At 44.1% G+C, this 19,179-nt stretch overlaps 3 protein-coding genes across 3 annotated transcripts; all 3 read right to left on the reverse strand.

Annotated features, from left to right (window-relative positions):
* Positions 1-12,500: 12,500 nt before the first annotated feature.
* Positions 12,501-13,847, reverse strand: N7462_000639 (uncharacterized protein; the record flags this gene model as incomplete). The annotated part of the gene is made up of 2 exons (XM_057072365.1): positions 12,501-13,396; positions 13,454-13,847. The coding sequence occupies 2 exons, from the start codon at positions 13,845-13,847 to the stop codon at positions 12,501-12,503; spliced, it is 1,290 nt and encodes a 429-aa protein (XP_056938895.1).
* Positions 13,848-14,464: 617 nt separating this feature from the next.
* Positions 14,465-15,211, reverse strand: N7462_000640 (GPI anchored serine-threonine rich family protein; the record flags this gene model as incomplete). Its single annotated transcript, XM_057072366.1, has 2 exons — positions 14,465-15,007; positions 15,065-15,211. The coding sequence occupies 2 exons, from the start codon at positions 15,209-15,211 to the stop codon at positions 14,465-14,467; spliced, it is 690 nt and encodes a 229-aa protein (XP_056938896.1).
* A 2,098-nt stretch (positions 15,212-17,309) lies between these two features.
* On the reverse strand, positions 17,310-19,085 carry noc4 (ribosome biosynthesis protein NOC4; the record flags this gene model as incomplete). The annotated part of the gene is made up of 3 exons (XM_057072367.1): positions 17,310-18,348; positions 18,405-18,613; positions 18,678-19,085. 3 exons carry the CDS (start codon positions 19,083-19,085, stop codon positions 17,310-17,312), a joined length of 1,656 nt encoding a protein of 551 aa, XP_056938897.1.
* Between the last annotated feature and the right edge of the window lie 94 nt (positions 19,086-19,179).

The following is a 19,179-nucleotide window of genomic DNA, read 5'->3' on the forward strand; positions in this document are numbered from 1 at the left end:
ATCGAAGGAACGGAAGGACTAGATATATAAGGACGCTTATTTACCTATATATATTTAGTTCCTCGCGTTAATTTATCTATTATTACTTATAGTTACTACAAGCTATATTTATTACTTATAATTAGACTTAGCTTTCGACTATCTTTAAGAGACGTAATACCCTTATAGTATAATATAAGGATATACTCTAACTAGGAGGAACGCTTAAGTAGTTATTATATAACTACTTAGTCGACTAACTAGGCGCCCTTTAACTATATACGTCTTCGGTCTACTCTATAGATCCGAGTCCGTGTAAGGCTAGAGCAGGCAATAGTACGATTACGAGATAGATCGTCGGAGTTACGAGAGAGGTACGTTACGATAACGCATATATTACGTTAACTAGTTAGCAGCGCGTAACATCTTACCCGCTTCCGCTCTACCTCTGCTTCCTTCTTATTTCTTTTAGTAATAGAACGATTTGTATCTCTAATAGAGAGCACCCCTGTTTTGCTAAGCGGCGTTTTAACCTAGCGCTTAGTGATTAGGCGCTGTAGTGGTTGTTGAGCTTCCCTAATCTTACGAATAGTATCGTTTGCTAGATTTAGGTTCTCTATAGTAATCTTGTTATAATAAAATAACCGGTCAAGATTACGTTACTACCTAGGTATAAGATCTTCTTGTTGATATCTAGCAATCTTCTTTTGATTCTTCTCTAGATCCTATATAGATCTAGGCGGCGATTTATCGATACTAGAAGAAGATATAGTAGTTTATAGTGGTAGCGAAGGTGTTGAATAAAGCGGTAGATCTAGTGCTATAAGATCTAGGTAATCTTAGATAGGAAGGCTATTAATAACCTTTCTACTATCGACTAGATAGATCCTACGATCTTTAAACGATTCACGAATAATTCGCTAGCTAAACGCTCTATTCTGAATATCACCGATTATTCGAAGGAACTCTGATCTTCCGATAGGGCTTCTACCCTAAAAAGCGTGGTCGTTATTCGCTAAGCGGAAGTATTACTTATAGCTTAGAAACGGCTTACCGTCTAGCGGCTAGCAAAGATATATAGTATGTAGTAGGAATCCTATTAGTAGGATATTGTTCTCTTCGTAAAGGTATAGGAATTCGAATATAAGATACGAACTATAACTATCGAATATTAGGATACGTTTTTCACCTGATTTCGTACGGTCGTATATTAATTCTATAAAGAATCGAAGCTACTAAACTGCTATATTATCGGTTATCTAACCGTTTAGCGATATAGCGATAGTAGTTCTTAGTAGTAGGTCGTCTGTTTGATTAAACCAAGATTCTATAAAGACCCCGTTGCCTTTAAAGATAAACTAGGGTTCTATCTGCTACCCGTCGGCAGCTATACACTCGATAGACGTAATATTTTCGCCTTAGTCTAGCTAAGGAAGGTCTACTATCTTCCTACTACTACTACTACTAGTAGTAGTAGTAGTAGTAGTAGTAGTAGTAGTAGTAGTAGTAGTAGTAGTAGTAGTAGTAGTAGTAGTAGTAGATATAACGTTTCTAGACCTTCCTTCGCCTAGTTGAAAGCCGTATTTATCAAAGTTATAGACTAGACGTGCAGGCGTAGTCTTCTTGATCGTTTAGGCTAGTAGATTGTACTAGTGTTGTAATGCTACTGGATCTTCTGCTAGTATTCGCTTTGATTCCTTCGTATACTGCTTAGTAGGCCCTAATTGAAGATGTTTAGGAAGCCTATTAATAAAGCGGTACGCCTACATCTTGCTAACCGGCGGCTTCCCGACGCGTTGACATGCACGATTCGCCTACGATTCTAGTATCCTAGGAGTGATAGGCATATAGCAATCGTTTATATGTTGGATCCAGCGAATCAAGGCTTCTTCTTGATAGGCTTCGAGAGTGTATTTAGCACTGCGTTTAGCAGTAGTAGACACTGTTTTCTTATTCACACGATTGTACAACGTACGCCTAGGAACACCAAATTCGCGTGCTAAACGCGTAATATTCGGCTTCTCTATACGTGATGCAGCTAGGTAGGCCTCAGCTATACGAGATTCATCGAATTTAGGCATATTTTGATGATGGTATTGGATAGGGAAGCAAAAATAGGGTAGTAGGAAAAATTGGAAATTCTTAGGTGGTTTGGAAATGTTGGGTGGCGCACCCACAACCCGGAAGGGTTAGGGGGCGATGTAAGGCACTGATAGTGAAATTCTGTAGGATGAATATATATCCAAGTAGCATATACCACGTTAGAAGATATAAATAGCTTGAATGTCGACACTTTTAATAGGATCTGGCTTATATTCATAGAGCTAATTTTTGAAATAGCGAGGCGATATACTATTCGAAAGATTCTCGCATGCTAAGAGTGGCTAGCGATTCGCACTATTTATTTGGATTTATACTGCAGAAATATTCTATAAATAGATACCGATCAATCAATATTCTATTAACGTCTGTTAGAACTTGCCACATGATCATAGGCCGTTCTGCAGACTTCTGAGACAGCTAGATACAGGCGGTACATACTTGTATAGGAGACCGTGAAAATACGTCATATTCAACCTGACGTACACCGCTTGGGAACTCCATCTGGCACGTTGTTGCACGTGAGAACCACAGGAAATACTCCCTAAACCTGCAGAAGAATTTTCATCCATACTTCGTATAGAGAGAGCGAGAGGGAGGGCTATGATTGAGAACCATGCTCCATAAGCCCCCTATCTTTCCCCCGGCACTAGGCCTGAACTTAGCTCAACCTGCCGTGGTCCCGATAGAGCCTTAACCAGTAGGGAAAATTCGGATCGATAGCCGCCGGGTTCGAACCGACTGTGCCTTGTTATAGACGAGAACAGGTGCCACTCTGCTAGTCGTCTCTTCAGCACCTACCATGCAGTTACCACTAAATCACCAGGCCACCATAAGATACCGATTAGATATATATATCGTTTCAAAAGTCTGTTCTGATCCCGACTTTCACCCTCCTAGCATCAAATATTTGCATTGTACTTTCCCCTTTCTGGATAGCCTTGCAAGGGTGACCCACCTACTTTACCATATCAAATTTGTGGTCCTAGGTTCGATTCTAGGCCATCGCGATTCTTTTCCCTATCTCTATCCTTTCCGTCCCTATTGATTCTAGCCCCAACGACATTACTATATTCAACAAACATTCGACTCTTTATCTCGCTTTGCCTTCTCTTCCGCCCTCTTCTGTCTCTGTCAGTCTCGCTTCCGATCATGTAGAAACACTGGACAGTTGCTTAGCTGTTGTACTACTGCCCTATGTGCCTCCTGAAATCCTCTCCGCGCTCCATCTTTCTCCTCTAGCCCCTTTGCGTTCTACATTTCGTTTTTTCTACCGTAGTAGTTGCTTATTATATCAAAGCACGGGCTCATGTGGAAAAATGTAACGTTTAGGATATTGCTACTACCTCCTATTTCACGGCTCTAGGAGTAACACGCTAAGGATTCTCCTATTCTTCTCTCTCCATCGGTAGCTTCTGATGACTTAGCAGCCGAAGATATCGTAACTGAATGTACATAAATAGCACTCGCATGAGAGTCCCTCGAAGCAGCAGCTCTCCGTACACTCGAGAGGAATCTCAATCCCGTAGCTGAGAGATTGTGTTCTTTAGCGGTCTATTCTTAACATACGCCGGGTTTTGCGCTTAAATAGGATATGTTTGTTAGCTACTCACCAGTCAGATGGGTTGCAGTATGTGATAGGTAAAGGTCCTTCTCTGGCATTATCGCTGTAGTCGTAGTTTAAAGAGTAGCCACTGATACAATCTATTAATATAGACCGTATGTCAGCCCATCATGTCTCTATATGCTGAAGCGCCAATTGAAAATCTCTATGACCATAGAATGACTGACCGAGGTTTTTATCGCCACTAGCAATATTGCCGCTGCATGTCTGGACACTGTTGTCTACAGCAGTGAGGCTTCCGCCTACCGTGGATCCAGCAGTTACACCGCCATATAACTGCAAGCAAGCCTGGGTGACCGGGATGAGGGAAGTGAACAACGTGCTCACAGTAATGAAGCTTCTAATATTCACAAGAGGCATGACGTTTGTCGTAATTCTAGATTTTATAACGAGAACACTTATATAAGAAGAATAGGAAGCAGGGCGGGGACGAGAGTGAAGAACAGAGACCCAATTCGGTCGAGAGACCGCGGGATGTAAGGCCCTTTTATAATTATCAGTATGTACGCCAACTGCTGTAACTCCGTCGTGAAGTAATCACACCCTCCTTCCCAGCTAAGGATCAATCAAGCCCAGACTAGGTAACATTTGTCGTAGCACGTACCTACTTACGGTGGTATGGTTGTTCGCACACACGCAGAGAAGCTAGGCTCGAAAGTAGGAAGGAATTCACTCGCTTTGACTAGCTTCGAAGATACCATAAGGCCAGAGATGAGAGTGACCGGGTAAGCTACATAGAAAACGCGAATACAATGGGCACGTTCCATTCAAGCCTTGTGTAGTTACGTGGTGAAGGAATGTGTCATCTTTTCAGGTTGCAGTTTTTCAAGATAGTTTTATTGATCATCTGATTGGACTCTTTGATCTTCGCGTAATCAGGAAGCAGTTGATTGGTTATATTACAGAGCACCTAGTCTAGGAATGAGAATGCGACAATGACACGAGGCATATTGCTCGCCGGATAAGACGGCTCTAGTTTTCACGCAAGGATCTCGCTAGCCCCAGAGACTATTTTGAACCAAGGCGCTCTACGGAAAGCCTGCGAATGCAGGCAGGATGAGATGAATCAGGGAATAAGCCAACAAAACCACACCACACCACAATGGAAGAAAGCCCCTCAGAGAGGAAACAGATTCTGCTTCAGTGAAAGATATGTAAAAGTTGATTCTCTCCCTATCGGAGATACGAAACTATATCCTGTAAAGACTGTGTGCTAAAAAAGATATCCTCCAATCAGAGATCACCCATCATCAGCCATTTCTCCACTACAGCATGTATTAGCCCTGTTGCGGAAACCACGGAGCAGGCACATCTGACGCTTAGCTAGAGAGGGCAGATATCAAGGGTAAAATGCGGGGCTTCGCAGGGGTGCCCATTATATTGTCGGGCAATACATCCCCAATTCTTGCGGTTTAGAGCCATCTCAGTCACTTTAAAATAAGGAGATTGTCGCACCACCCACCGCTCTCTGCCTAAGTAGGTGCCTCACAAGTAGTATTAGCTCTACACGTACCAAAAAGGGAGCCACAGAAATGATATTCTCATATTATTATAAATTCCTCGCGGTATAATGAAAAGATATACTGTCTATGGATATCCTTTGCGCTGTCTTAATTACTACAGCAGTCAGTTAACAGGGTATTTTTGGCGATTGATTCAATGCGGTTAGACCTCGACATGGTTGTTACAGAACATGCAGCCTCAACTTCTGAGGGACGCCTGACGCCAACCAGCTCCTATTAGTGCCTGACACCGCCCCCCCAACCCTTCCGGGTCGTGGGTGCGCCACACACAGACTGCCAACCACATACAGATTGCCCAATTTTTCATATTTCCACTAATTATGAGTGCCCCTTGGGATTATCTTTAAAGAAAACTATTGTTACGGAACATGCAGCCGCAACTTCGTGAGGATAACGGAAGAGCAACCAAGTTGCCGGAAGCCATCACTAGCGCCCGTGTCACGTGCAGTTGGATATACTTCGAAGGACCCCGCAAGGGACCAAGAAAGCACTTCGGAAAAGGAGCTGTCAATGTAGTAGGATACAGTATCGGCTAGGAAAGCTAGGATCCAATGGAACGAGATGCTTAATATAGTGATGTATTGGTTGACTGAACTATCTAAGTGTATAGGCGGGGGAATGTTGAATATCCCCTGCCTCGCTGTCTAGCGTGTTACGGCGCTGTATTCCGAGTATACCCGGGATACTATATAAAATATGTAGGGAATCGAGTATCCCTGTAATATCCTGACGCATATAGAGATATGTAGGTCTCGCCCGTATTATGCAGTCTTCCTTCTCGATATACCTCCCTAGGGATAGGCGATTTTATAATCTTCTAAATCTTCGATTTCCGGCGTCTCTACGAATTAACCTCTATTTCCTATTTAGGAAATCTTCAACAGCGTTTCAATATCTTCTATCCCGAGCTAGTTGACGAATGCTTTATATCGCTACCGGGGAAGGCTCTTAGTAAGGCTATCAGCAATTATATCCTTCGACTCGACCTATCTAATAGTAACACGTTGTGCCTAAACCTCCTGCCTTAACTAGTGCTGATAAATATCAATATATCGGAGCTTAGTCTTTAGGAGAGGCGTCTTCTTCGTTAACAGTCCGAGCGTCTACTAGTTATTATAAGTAATAGTGAGTAGATATTAAGGATCGAATCTAATTGCTTTATATAGGCGCTTCTATATCGTAATTAAACAAGCGGCTTCCGATATAGTAAGTAGCTCTGCTTCGGTAGTGCTAGTTATTACCGTCTTTTGCTTACTAGCCTTCTAGTTAACCGGTCCTCTAAATATTATCCCGATATACCCCTGCGAGCTCTTACGATCCTATATATCGGCGAATAATATATCGCTAGCGAAGCTTATAGCTTCCGAGTTAGCGTCGTTACGTAGCTAGTATACGATAGCGAGAGAGCGAGTATAATAGAGGTATATAATAACTTAGTTTATAGCGGCGAGGTATTCTAGTCCGGGGTTCTTAAGGAATTAAGTAAGTGTAGCTGTCGCTTTAGCGGTATCTAGTCTAGATATTATTATCGCGTATTAGGCGCTTCCTATCTTCTCTTAGTATTCTTTGACTCTATAATAATTAGCTATTCCTATATATTTAGTAAGCGTTTATATAGGTAGTAGTATAGTAGGCTTCCTACTATCGGTAAGATAATATCGGGTAGCTATAGCGGAGATATAGGAATCTTAATAGAGCTAGAGTACCTTCTATAATCTATCTCGAATAATCCTAATCTTAAGGAACTATAAAGCTTCTCCTATATTACGGAGCTCCTATTAATAGTAGAGTACCTAGTATACTCTCTTTACCTATTCTCGCTATAAAGGGTAGTTCACGATAATTATATCGTTAATATAGAAGATAATAATAATACCGTCGTCGACAAGTATATAAAGGTTATCCTATACGACTTTAAATCTATATTATCTTATTCTACGACTTACTTCCTTCTACTATAGTCAAGGAGATTTACGTAGCCTATAGAGTACTTTCTTAAGCTTCTAACTAAGCCCTACGCGGCCGAAGCCTTCTAGTAACTTAGTATAGACTTCCTTATCGAGTAGACTATTCAAGAATACGTTAATAGTATTAAATTACCGAGTATTAAGGTTAAATACTATAATAAGAGAGAGTACTACCTTTATAGTCCGTATAGCTAGTATAGCTAAGTACTTCTCCTTAGTAGTTATAGTTTAAAGGTCTCCACGGATATAGATCCGAGCCTTTAGCTTCTTAAGATATCTATCGCTGTTATATTTATATATAAATACCTATTTTAAAGAAAGAATCTACTTCCTAGTATTACTAGGGCGCTATACGATCTCGTACGTCCCTTTATCTTCTAGTACCTTGATTTTATTATTTACAGCTTATAAGAAGCTATCTCTAAGCGGATATTTTATTATCTCTTTCTATCCTCGAGGCTCTAGTAATAGCTTATCTCGGTAGTATCTTAGTAGATCTATTCGAGTATAATTTAGAGCTATAGCGAATATAGCTAGTATCTAAGGTATATCTCTATCGTTGCTATTATCGTCGATAGCTAGATAACTAATAAAATTATTATCGAAGCGTACTCTTCGCTTCCTACTTCCTTATACGACGTTTTCTAAGGTTATATCTCCTACGATATCTCTTAGAGCTCGCTTAGTATCGTTCTTAGTCGATTCTAGCTTGTTTTCGGTCGGGGAAAATACTCCTAGTATTATTTATAGTAGTTCTAGTAATACTAATAATATTTCTATAGCTTACTATAATAGATTTAAAGGATTTAGAGATAGAGAAGAATAGTAGATAATAGATTAAGGTATTAGGAGTAAGGCCGTAAGGTTATATCTAAGCTACTCTTCTAGCGTACGCTCTCGGCCTATTTACTATAAGCGTTTACTATAACTAAATCCTACCTCCTAATTAGTTAAACTAGAATTAGTTTGCTTAGTTTATATCTCCTAGATATTAGATATCTCTATTAGCTTTGATACTTTATCCTTATCCTCTTCAGCTTTATTAATTTCCGAAATAGGAAGTCGTTCTAATATATCTATAGGCTTAACGGTATCCTGCTTCTTATTATAGAAGACCTTCTTATTAAATATAATATCTCTCGCGTCCCGTACGAGTCCTCTTTACGGTATCTAAATACGCTAGATATTTGATACGGTATAGCTAACTATATAACTAGTCTCTATTCTCGATACTATCTTATCACTATACGGTATACTCTGTCTCTTAATATACGTACGGTATCTATATAGCCTTAAATTCGCAAGGTTTAGGCGTGTCTACAATAATTCGGAGTTAATCTAGGTATAAGCTTCCTACTATAGTATAATCCACTTCCCGTCTAGTATTTTAGTAGGCGATCTATTCAATATATAAGCTATATAACGAGCTGTTTCTAGCTATAGATCCTTCGGTAGCTTAGTATCAAGTAAGAGTGCTCTTATACTAGTTGTTATTACCCTCCTAGAGCGTTCACTAAAAGAGTTCTATTCTAGTATACCTACAATACTCTATTCGATAACAAATCCTATATCCTCGAGGTGTTTCTTAACTACTCTTCCTACGGAGCGTTTATAATTATATCGAAAGGCCTTTATCGGAAGGTTCTATTATATCTTCGCGAGTATATAGAACTTCCTAATAGCTTCCTAGTATTCATTCTTCTTCTAATACGTATATATAACGTATAATCGAATACTATCAAGATAGAAATATATAATCTAGCGATCCCTATTATAACTAGGTATAATTTAGATAAGGTTAAAGTATACTCGGCCGAATCTACTATATACTTTTCTATTTAGTCGTCTAGATATTTAACGCTTTGCCTTTACTTGCTAATAGACCTCGTATTATTCAGGATTATCTTTAGATTTCGAGTCCGGTATTATCTTGATACTCTCGATAAGCTCCGGTAGCTTCTCGACTTTTCCTTAGTAAGTATACCCTAACTATCGATACTAAATATCAGCTTTCGCTTCTAATACTAATAGCTTCTCGCTATAGCGCGTTACTATCGTGAGATCCTATTATAACGGTTTCGTAAGAGCGAATAGCCTACTATAATCTTCGAGTATTACCCTTATCGGAATAGATCCCTTGTAGTATATTACTCCTTTGCTATTATCCTATCGGAATCTAAGCTTCCTAATCTTTAAATAAGATATTAGATTCGTGTAGAATTTAGGCGAGTATTAGATATCTTTTAGACGTAGTTTAAGCGTCTTCCCTTCTCTATTTAGCGTCTAGATAATAATATCTCCTCTTCTAAGTAGTTCCGTTTAACTATTACTAGTTTTAATAGATTTATTCGTTGCCTTAAACGTTATAAACGCTTCACGATCGTTGTATATATAACACGTGCTTCCTAAGTCTAGTATCTAATAGTTTAATAAAGGATAATCGGCTTACGGTATATCGGAGAAGAAGGATATAGCTAGTATAGATAGCTAAGGAGTATCTTATACCTCCGATCTTAGCTACTCTATCCTTACTCGCTTACAGTTATTTAGCTTTAATATCTCCGCTTCTACCTTATTAACCTCCTCTTTTTTCGGCCGAAAAGCTATAGTTCTTATAGCCGGGTTAATAAAGGGGTATTCACTATACTAGTAAACCTTCCTATATACGCATTTAGCTAGTCCCTTCTTATTCCGATTCTATATAGACGTTGTCGTTATCGGTAAGGCTTCTTCCTAATTATTTAATATTGTAAATAATACCTTTAAACCTCCCTTTCTAGTGCTTACTTATACGATCGTACGTCGTCGAGTACGATATATAGCTATAACTATATAGAACGTAAGTAATTCTTTATTCTCTTTAAGGTCCCTTAAGTGCTATATAATAAACGTATTGTCCGATAATAGTAGCGTATCTAAGAAGTCTCGAATAGTATCTTAATTATCGATATAGTCCGGTACTTTAGCGGCTTTATACTCTCTAAATAGCGCTTCCTACTTACTAAGGATATAATCCTATACTATATCTTTTAGTAATTAGTAGAGTATTAATCTCTATACCCGTTAGAGCTTCTAGCGTCTATTAGATGTGTCCGGACGGAAGATAGTAGCGAGCTTCTAGAGCCTAAGTCTAGGTCTATCTATTCCTACTACTAAGTAGCGTGCTTCTATTACTATTAACTTCTAGATTAGAGTATCTACTCTAGCTAATACCTTCTTTAAGCGTTACCTTCGCGTCTCTTGTTGCTCTATATACGAGATCTCTATATTCTATTTACGGATCTATACGTCGGATAGCGACGAGAATTCTTCTAGAGGATTAGGTTCCTCTAACACCGGCAGCAAGGTCTTAATATCCTTATCTAATATATCCGGATTTAGGTAATCCTAGATATCTTCGGTAACAGCTGCTAACTAAATATAGTCTATCTAGACCCTCTACTACGTTTCCGACTAAAGCTTCTCTTCGAGCGGTAAGACCGAGTCTATCACCTTTAAATCTTCTATATCCGAAGCCTTTCTAAACAGCCTCTATTTCCTAATCGGGAATATATAGTCTCTCCGTTAAGATTCGGACTATAACACTAGGCGTAGCCGGAAGGTGTACAACGTCGCTAGCGATACTCGAATACTAACGATTCAGGGGTTCCAACTACTCTGCCGTGTTAATAAGCGCTATATAGGTACGTAGGGATTATCTCTATTCAATCCTAACGCGTGCGGATCGGGCTTATAACTGTCAATGTAGTAGGATACGGTATCGGCTAGGAAAGCTAGGATCTAATAGAACGAGATGCTCAATATAGTGATGTATTAGTTAACTGAACTATCTAAGTGTATAGGCGGGGGAATATTGAATATCCCCTGCCTCGCTGTCTAGCGTGTTACGGCGCTGTATTCCGAGTATACCCGGGATACCATACAAAACATGTAGGGAATCGAGTATCCCTGTAATATCCTGACGCACATAGAGATATGTGGGTCTCGCCCGTATTATGCAGTCTTCCTTCTCGACAGGAGCCAAAAGGAGACAAAAGTAGCCTCAGCCTAACCGTGCCAATTTATACTCCATTTAATGATCAGATGGCTGGCGCGACGTAGGAAACAGCCATATGAAAAACAACACCGAGATTACACCCCAGGGAAGAGTTACGGTAACTCAACACGTGACCCAACTCATCAGCGAAGAGTTCCGGACTCATCACTGATGAGAAGAGCTGGATACATAAAGACTCTCGTTTACCATCGTGCATTTAAGCTCTTCGCATTCAATTCGCCCATTGTCACTAGGACATATAGTTACAAAGCAATCCAGTTTGCTATTGATTCTTTCATCGGTTCAATATAAGGACATACCCACTCACTAGGGGTAACACTTGGTAGTTATCCCATACTTCGTCGACTAACTAGGCGCTCTTCAACTGATGACGTCTTCGGTCTAACTAGGTAGATAGTAAAAATAAAAGTTAGGAATAGGAATAATGAACCAGCTTCTCCGCAAACTTGGCTTGAAGAATCCCGATCTCAGATCCAGAGTTGTTGGAACTGGCGCATATGCAGGCGATTTTCCCTTGAAGAAGTACTACATTATAGGCGTTGGATATCGCAATCTTTCCACGGCATTGAAAGATTGCGTTTCTGTTTTAATTACTGGCTTTGCATTTTTTTTTTACCTGGAGTCATCGCTTACAAAGTGTGATTATGACCTGCCCTCATGTGAGAAATTTTGTTATCAATTCATACCCGAAGAACAAGCCATTAACAATGAAAGCATTGGTAGCTGAACAAACAAAATAAGCGGGTTATTGCACGATAATGGGGCGGATCACCATGGTGCTCCTGTCTATTCAGTCATATAGGGAAAGAACAATTAAGAACAAAGAAGCATAGAAAGCAAAACATATGCAGGGTCATCATATCATCAGCTCTAGTACAGACAAATATGGGGTGCGGCACAGGAGAGAGGGAGTCTAGAGTAAAAGAATCATACAGAACCGAGCGAGCTCTAGCATGATGGGTATCTGTGCTGCCGAAACGCCGGGCACCACAAAAAGGCTGAAAATAAGAAAAGATGCGGGTGGAGAGGAAGGACTCGGATGTCAAGTAGCGGATATGCAAGGAGGTCGTCAGGGAAACATGAACATGCCGGCAGATTGACGAGTGCAAACAAGGGAAAGGCGTTCAAGGAGGGGAAGTCGACGGGAAAGAATTGCAGAGTTTGATATCTGCAATGTATTTGACCACAGGAGCAAGGTGTAAAGGGAATGAGTAGAGGTGGTGTTATACAGGGAAGGCATACCGTGGCCATCATGCATCCGATGTGTCCTTCTCGGTTTCCTTTCCCTCCTTCTCTCTCTTCTCCCTCTCTCGATTCTCATGGAGCATTATAGCCCATCTCATTTGTGCCTCAGTCTCCCTGATAGACTCAAGTGCAGCATCAATCATAGCATTATTGTTATGCGTCCGCTCGATCGTGTCCCTCAACTCATTATCCTTGGTTTTCTTGTAGTCGACGTGGCTAGTCATCAGCTTCTCATGCACCTCCTTCAGGCTCTCCATTTCACGGTTCTTCTGATCCGCAATAACCATCAGTCGGTCCGTATTGACATCCTGCGTCTTCTGCGCCTCGGCCATCGACTGCAGTTCTGTATGCAGCACCCTGACGCGGCGGGCAAGCTCTGCTTTGTCACGCTTGGTCGTACCTGCCAACACTTCGTACTGCGTCTCATGGTATTTGGCGATCTCTTGAGATCGAGCTTGTTCGCGATTGTGATTCTCTCGTTCGTCCCGCATTGTCTGGTTGGTTGTGTTCGCGTCTGCTTCGGCCTGTTGGCGCTTTGTGCGTTCCGTCTGAAGCTCCGCCCGGAGCTCGTCCAGCTTCCGATCCTTGCGGGCGATTGAGTTCAGATTGGTCTCGTTCACCTGCTCCAGATTGCGAAGCCGCTCCGTCATGTTTTGAACTTGGATTTTGTATGTCTCATTGGATCGCTGGGTTTCTTCTGCCCGGGACCGATACAAGCTGCACTCGCGTGTCAGGCGAGCAATCTCCTCTTGAAGATTATGAATGACGCGCCCGGACTTTCCGGTCGCGGCGTGGCCAACTGCTGACCATTCTGTGGGGGCTTCACCATTATTGGACTCGTTGGAGTTGGGGCTCGCGGAAGGGTAGAAGGGTTGGGACGGGGAGCTGTGGGAATCTGCGACTCATTGGGTCGAATAAGCAACCAGCATTGGAACTGAGAGGGAAGAGGAGAACGCACCTCTAAGGCCGTCTGCGGCCGAGGATCCGTCTTCGAAAAAGCCGTTGTATTGATGCATGTTCAGCTGAGTGTCAACATGTGGGAGGTTCACTTGCGGCGCTTCTGTAGAAATAAGAGAGAGCGAGTCAGTACTGGCTGTACCGGTGGAACTGAGCTTCCAGGATGATCCCAGTCGTCGCATGGCCCGGCCTAAGCTCGCCATGATGGCGGCCGGTCCTTTGTCGCGGAGAGCACGGAGAGGAGCGGTGGGCTCGGAAAAAAAAACGCAAGGTTGGATGGCCAGTAGGGTGGTGTCGCGCAGAAGGGAAGTAAAATCGGAAAGGGAGAACAAACCGCTATCGAATCTCAGTTGGGCCAAATGGGAGGTGGTCGTCTTGTTTCGGCGTCTGAGCATCGCCGGGTCAACATTAGAGGTCGTCGTTAACGCGACGACATGCTCTGAGTGAAGTGGAGCACCCCGTGGGACCGGGAGTCAAACGGGTCCCGAGAACAATAGCACGCGTCCAAACGCACTCCAAAATATCCCCAGGGAATCAATTCCTCACGATGAAGAACCCAGAGAGTCCAGAGAATGAGTGCGTCGATGTTTGAGGGAGGTTGAAGGAAAGGAGAGCATGGTCTTTGTGTTCCACCAGCTCCGCTAATTATTGACTTCCGTCAGGAACGCCACTTGCACTAAGCGCAATCCGAACTAAGGCCGGACACTAAGAGGTTCGTTCACTCAGCACGGAAATCGGATCCTGCGCCCAGGGTCTGCAAGATCATAATGAGAAAATGGGCCAGGTCGACCATTACATCAATACACCAATACACCAATACACCAATGGGCCCTAGACTTAGAAAACCAATATCGATTACCTCCGCAGCCCCTGGCCAAAAGCCGCCTATCAATGATATCAAGGGGGTATTGGATGTATATACAGGAAGGTAGCTCAGCCCGTGCAACAAAAGAGATTTCAACGAATGACTTGCAAATCAATCCCCAAATAATCAATCACCTGGGTGCCAACTTTACTGGATCAGATATACCAACAGACCGACAGCCCCCAAGAGTAGCCCCCGCGAGTAAGAGCAGAGAGAGGCAGCGCCGTCCTGGTTCCCGCCACTTGAAGAGGCCTTCTTGTCCGCCAGGTCACTCTCTGTGGCGAAGGGCACCTCGGCAGTTACGGAGTGGGTCACGGTGGTCGAGGCCGGGGTGCTGGAGGGAGTGATTCCGGCGGAGGAACTGATTAGAGGTTTGCTGGTCGTGCCAGTCGACTGAGTCTGGGACTGGGAGTTGGTCTGGGAGTTGGTAGCAGTCGTGCCAGCGGTGGCTGCAGTCGCTGCCGTACCAGTCTTGGTCGAATCTGATGCCGCCGCTGGGTTGCCCGCCGCCTTGAGCAGGCCGGAGTAGTTAGACTGGCCGCCCTGAGTCACCTGGAAGGCATAGCTCTCGCCAGCTTTCACATTGTCGCCGGGAGTCCAGGTGAAAGTGCCATCCTTGGCCTGGTCCGTGATGGTCTCGACGTCATCCAGGTTGCCAGCGTTGCCTTTGCGCAGAGTCAGAGTCACCGGCTAAGAACCTTTTCATTAGCAACTCCATGTTCCCTGGTTTGAGCGAGGAATATCTACCTGATCAGGAACAGCGCCAGCCCAGGTCAGAGTCACCGGCTTGCCGGCCTGCAGATCTTTGGGCCAAGCAGTGAAAGCAAGCGGGTCGGCGGCATAGCTCAGGGCGATGAGCGAGGCGGATGCAGCAAGAAGACTGGTGAGATGCATGATGGTGGGATGAAACGGTGAGAGATTCGGATATTAAGGAAAGTGAAATTAGAAACGAGACGAGGAGGGCGACAACAAAGATGAAGGACCGATAGAAAAGCTTCGAAAGCTAGGATGCCGGTGGCGCTCAACGATTCTTATCTTGCTGCACGAATCCCATCGAACTCTCCCAGCCCCACACTGGGAGCTGAGATTCTCGCATGTTGGTATTCCAATGTTGATGCTCCAGCGCGTCTGGGAAGAGAATGTCGCATTCCGGAGGCTTGTTCAGGTGTGGGCGAGGGCCCAATATGGTAGGTATGTTTCATCAAATGTTTGGAGCTCGCCAAGTGAACCACTCGGTAAACAACGCGGAATCCACCGCAGGAGTCTTCTCCACATCGATTGCTGCTTTCTTGATGTTCGGCTCAAGCCTGCGAGACGGTTTTGCTCGGGACTGGTGCGGGTGGGAATCTTGCCAGATCATCTTGCGGGTTCTGGAAATTGTCCTCCATGACTTCACAGTCTGACAGAGGGAATATGGTAGTTTTTTCCGTAATTATCACTCACAAGAACTTCCTAACAGTGTTTAGAGTGCGGGAATGGCTCACCTGAAAATGTTGGAATGTCATCCCTTCCCGCGGTGTTTTGGTGGAGCTGGACGGTTTAGGGCTGGAGCGCTCGGACGCCAGTGCAATTAACATCGACCGCATGAACGATTTGTAGGCATTTCTCGAGATTACTTGAACCCGGGCATCCCATACCAAGGGGTGGCCGGTTCACTTGGTTTGACGGCTCGATACAAAGTATACCAAGCTCCTGGCGATGGCAGCTTCGTCGATCATATAATCTGCAAGGGCCAGCCGGTTTGACGTCGGTGGACTATCAACAATCGGCATCCTTCTTTACTGGAGAATCCCACCGCATGGAAGGCTAGACGAGATATTCCCCTTACTCTGACACTCGCGTGACTTCCTACTACTTCCAAGCGATCAAAAGATCCGTCTTTGTAGCTCGATGCAGTGAAGTCGCCGGTCTCGATGCTTTTGTATCCTACGAGCGATTTCAGAACTCCCACTCCATTTGCACCTCATGACATCATGATACTTCACTTATATTCTACAGCTATGCATCGAGCTCATTTTTATACCATCTGACCCTATAACCACTGGCTATCGCCTCGAATTCGAAAATAATCATTCAATTCAGCATTATAGTACCACTCAACACTATCAAGATCTGGGCAACGTGCATCCATTGATGAGCATAGACGGTATCCAATGTAAGGCATCACACGACTTACTAGCAGATTCCCTATCTATGACTTCTACAAAGTTCGCACTCTACGCCATCTAGTCGCCTCATGTGCAGACTGGAACCGCGTATATGGATATCACTTTCAGGTCAATATGGTCTTCGATACCTCATGAGAATTTTGAAAGATCAGAAATATCATGGGAATCTGTTGCAACCTCGACTTGTCTGGTGGACTGGATGGGTCCGGCATCGCAGAGGTCCGGGAAGAGATGAAGAACGATATGGATGTGTCAGATCTCGTTCAACAGAGTGCGCGTGAGGGAGAATCAGAGTCAGTCTCAGTCCTTGGCAACCTTGATAGTTTCTTCTGATTCCTGTTTGTTACATGATGTTCAAGATTTCATGTTCATTGCAAGTTTGCTGGTGCAGTTGATACTTCTCTGGATCCTCTTGGAGGGCGACAAGATTGAAGTTCAAGTGATGAAAAGGAGAGGCAGACATGGCAGGAGGGAAGAGGCCGGACGTGACGAACTTTCTCGACGTCAACGCTGATGTCTTATGGGCTCTGGCGAGTCGTCTCGTGTTGTAGATGATTTTTAAGTACTGTATTCATAGCATGTGCAGAGATACAGTATGGAAAATGCTCCAATTGCTGTTATCTGAGATCAGATAAGAGACCTTGCCGGCTCTGCTTTACGCCTAAACGTCTTGGGACTCCGCCTATGTTCTACATTCCGAGATACGCCAAGCCATAAAATATGGTGCATCATGTCGAAGTGGGATGCATTGATGGTAGTGACAGCATCTAAAAGTCACCGAAGTATCTAAACGCCTTTACTTTTCATATTATGCATGAGTAAAATTAAAAGTCCCACAGCCCACGCAGGAAACATCCTGCGCCGGAGTCCACACCGCCATCCTCCGCCAACAAGCGATCGGTGAAGATACGCTTGGGAATCTGATACTCCACAACAGGTGTCTTCTTCATGGGTCTCTCCCCGGTTCCAAGTTCTGATTGAACCATTCCCTGGTAGGTGTGATCAAGGAAATCTTCAAGGTTGTAGGCTTGTTTGGTGAACTGCTCGGAGATGATGCGTGCAATAGCAGCAACATTTGGGTGGTAGTGAGACTGGAGAGCCTGGATTTCCCAAAGACTGCTCTCGATCGCGTGGGTGCGGGTAGGGTCTAGCTCGAACGGGTTGAAGGGGTCATCCATGCCTTCAGCCTCAATCTCTGCAGCTAAATCCTTATCGCGGATAGCACGATGCATCATGAAGGTGCACGTGGGGTGGCTCTTGAAGAGATTGTACATGAAAGGGACAATGACAACAATAGCCGACGGGGGAGCATTAAGTGCGAGGCGGGAGAGACGCTTGATGAAGCTTGCAACGAGTGTCGCAGGGAGATGGGTAGAGGCAAGAAAGGTGTTAAGGAGGCGAAAGAACCGTGATCGATGCTTCGAGTGTAGGAGTTCCGCGTCGAGGAGGGAGTAGAGTTTAGTGTAGAATTGCGGGTAGTCCAGATTCTTCTCCTGGATGAGATAGAAAAGACCGGAGAGAGCGAGGAGGGAGATAGAACCGCCCTCATTGTACGAGTCAGTCAAGAAGTCCATCAAGAGCTCAGGCCGGGTAAACCAAGGCTCAATATTATGCGTCATGATACGCAGGAGGGTCTTTCGCTGCGTCTGTGAAAGATTATTTCGCAGAATGGCCAACCACGCCTCTTGTGCTCGCTTCTTGTGGCCGCTGATAGACCGAATTCGCTTATTGTCCGGTTCCGGTTTCGCAAAGAACTCTTCGTCGTCAATTTCATATCCGGCTTCTGGGACATCGTCGCAGGCAGAAAGGATGGCAATCAAGGCGTCGATAACGTCCGACTTTTGGCGCGATGAAGCATAAATCCTATGATAAGTTAGGAAACGTACAAGCAATGGCTTGAGGGAGTCGTCGAAACATACTCTATTTGTGAAAAGGTATGGAATCTGACGTCCTCGTATTCCTTGGCGAATTTGGTGATAAATTCGGTCCGTAAGTCCTCGCTATCCCGGGCCTCGACAACCGCTTCCAAAATTTCTTTGAACAGGGTAGACCAGGCCAAGGTTTCTTGTCCGGGAATATGGGTGGTACGTTCCTTTACCAAGCGCATGCCCAGTGTCAAGGCTGCAATCTACCAATCCACCGACATTAGCACAACTTTCTCTTAATCTTGAATGCACAGATAAATCTCATACCTGGGAGGCGGTGTCAGCCTCGCGCATGATCGAGATCAATGCTCGTTGGTACTCCTGGCAGCGCTCATTAAGCCACGCCACGACGATTTTCTCATTCTCAGCGGCACGACTAGAATCAGTCATGCTGCCCGCGGCCATCAATCGACTGAACACCCGGCATAATGAGACGGCGACAGCGAGTTCTGGATTCTTGGCATTGGTTTCAACATTCAGCATCGAGATCAAGGTTGCAATGTTGTTATAGTATTTGCGCGACTCCGCAATCTGTTCCTCTAATTCTTGGATGGTCGATAATGACTGCGCAAAGCCATCGTTCTCGGCTACTGCGCGGCGCTTGGAGGACGGGGCACCGCCATTTTTGGTGCTTTTGCGCTTCTTGGAGCTTGATGCCTCCATAGCTGCTGGCATTGTGTCGGGCAGGGAGAAATGGCTGGCGTGATCTTGAAACTTGTACTTCATCGGCCTCTTTTTTTCTGCCGGTAATTTTTTGGACTCGGCGCCC

This window comes from Penicillium macrosclerotiorum, assembly GCF_028827735.1.
Source record: "Penicillium macrosclerotiorum strain IBT 26536 chromosome Unknown utg000001l_segment0_segment0, whole genome shotgun sequence".
NCBI lineage: Eukaryota > Fungi > Ascomycota > Eurotiomycetes > Eurotiales > Aspergillaceae > Penicillium > Penicillium macrosclerotiorum.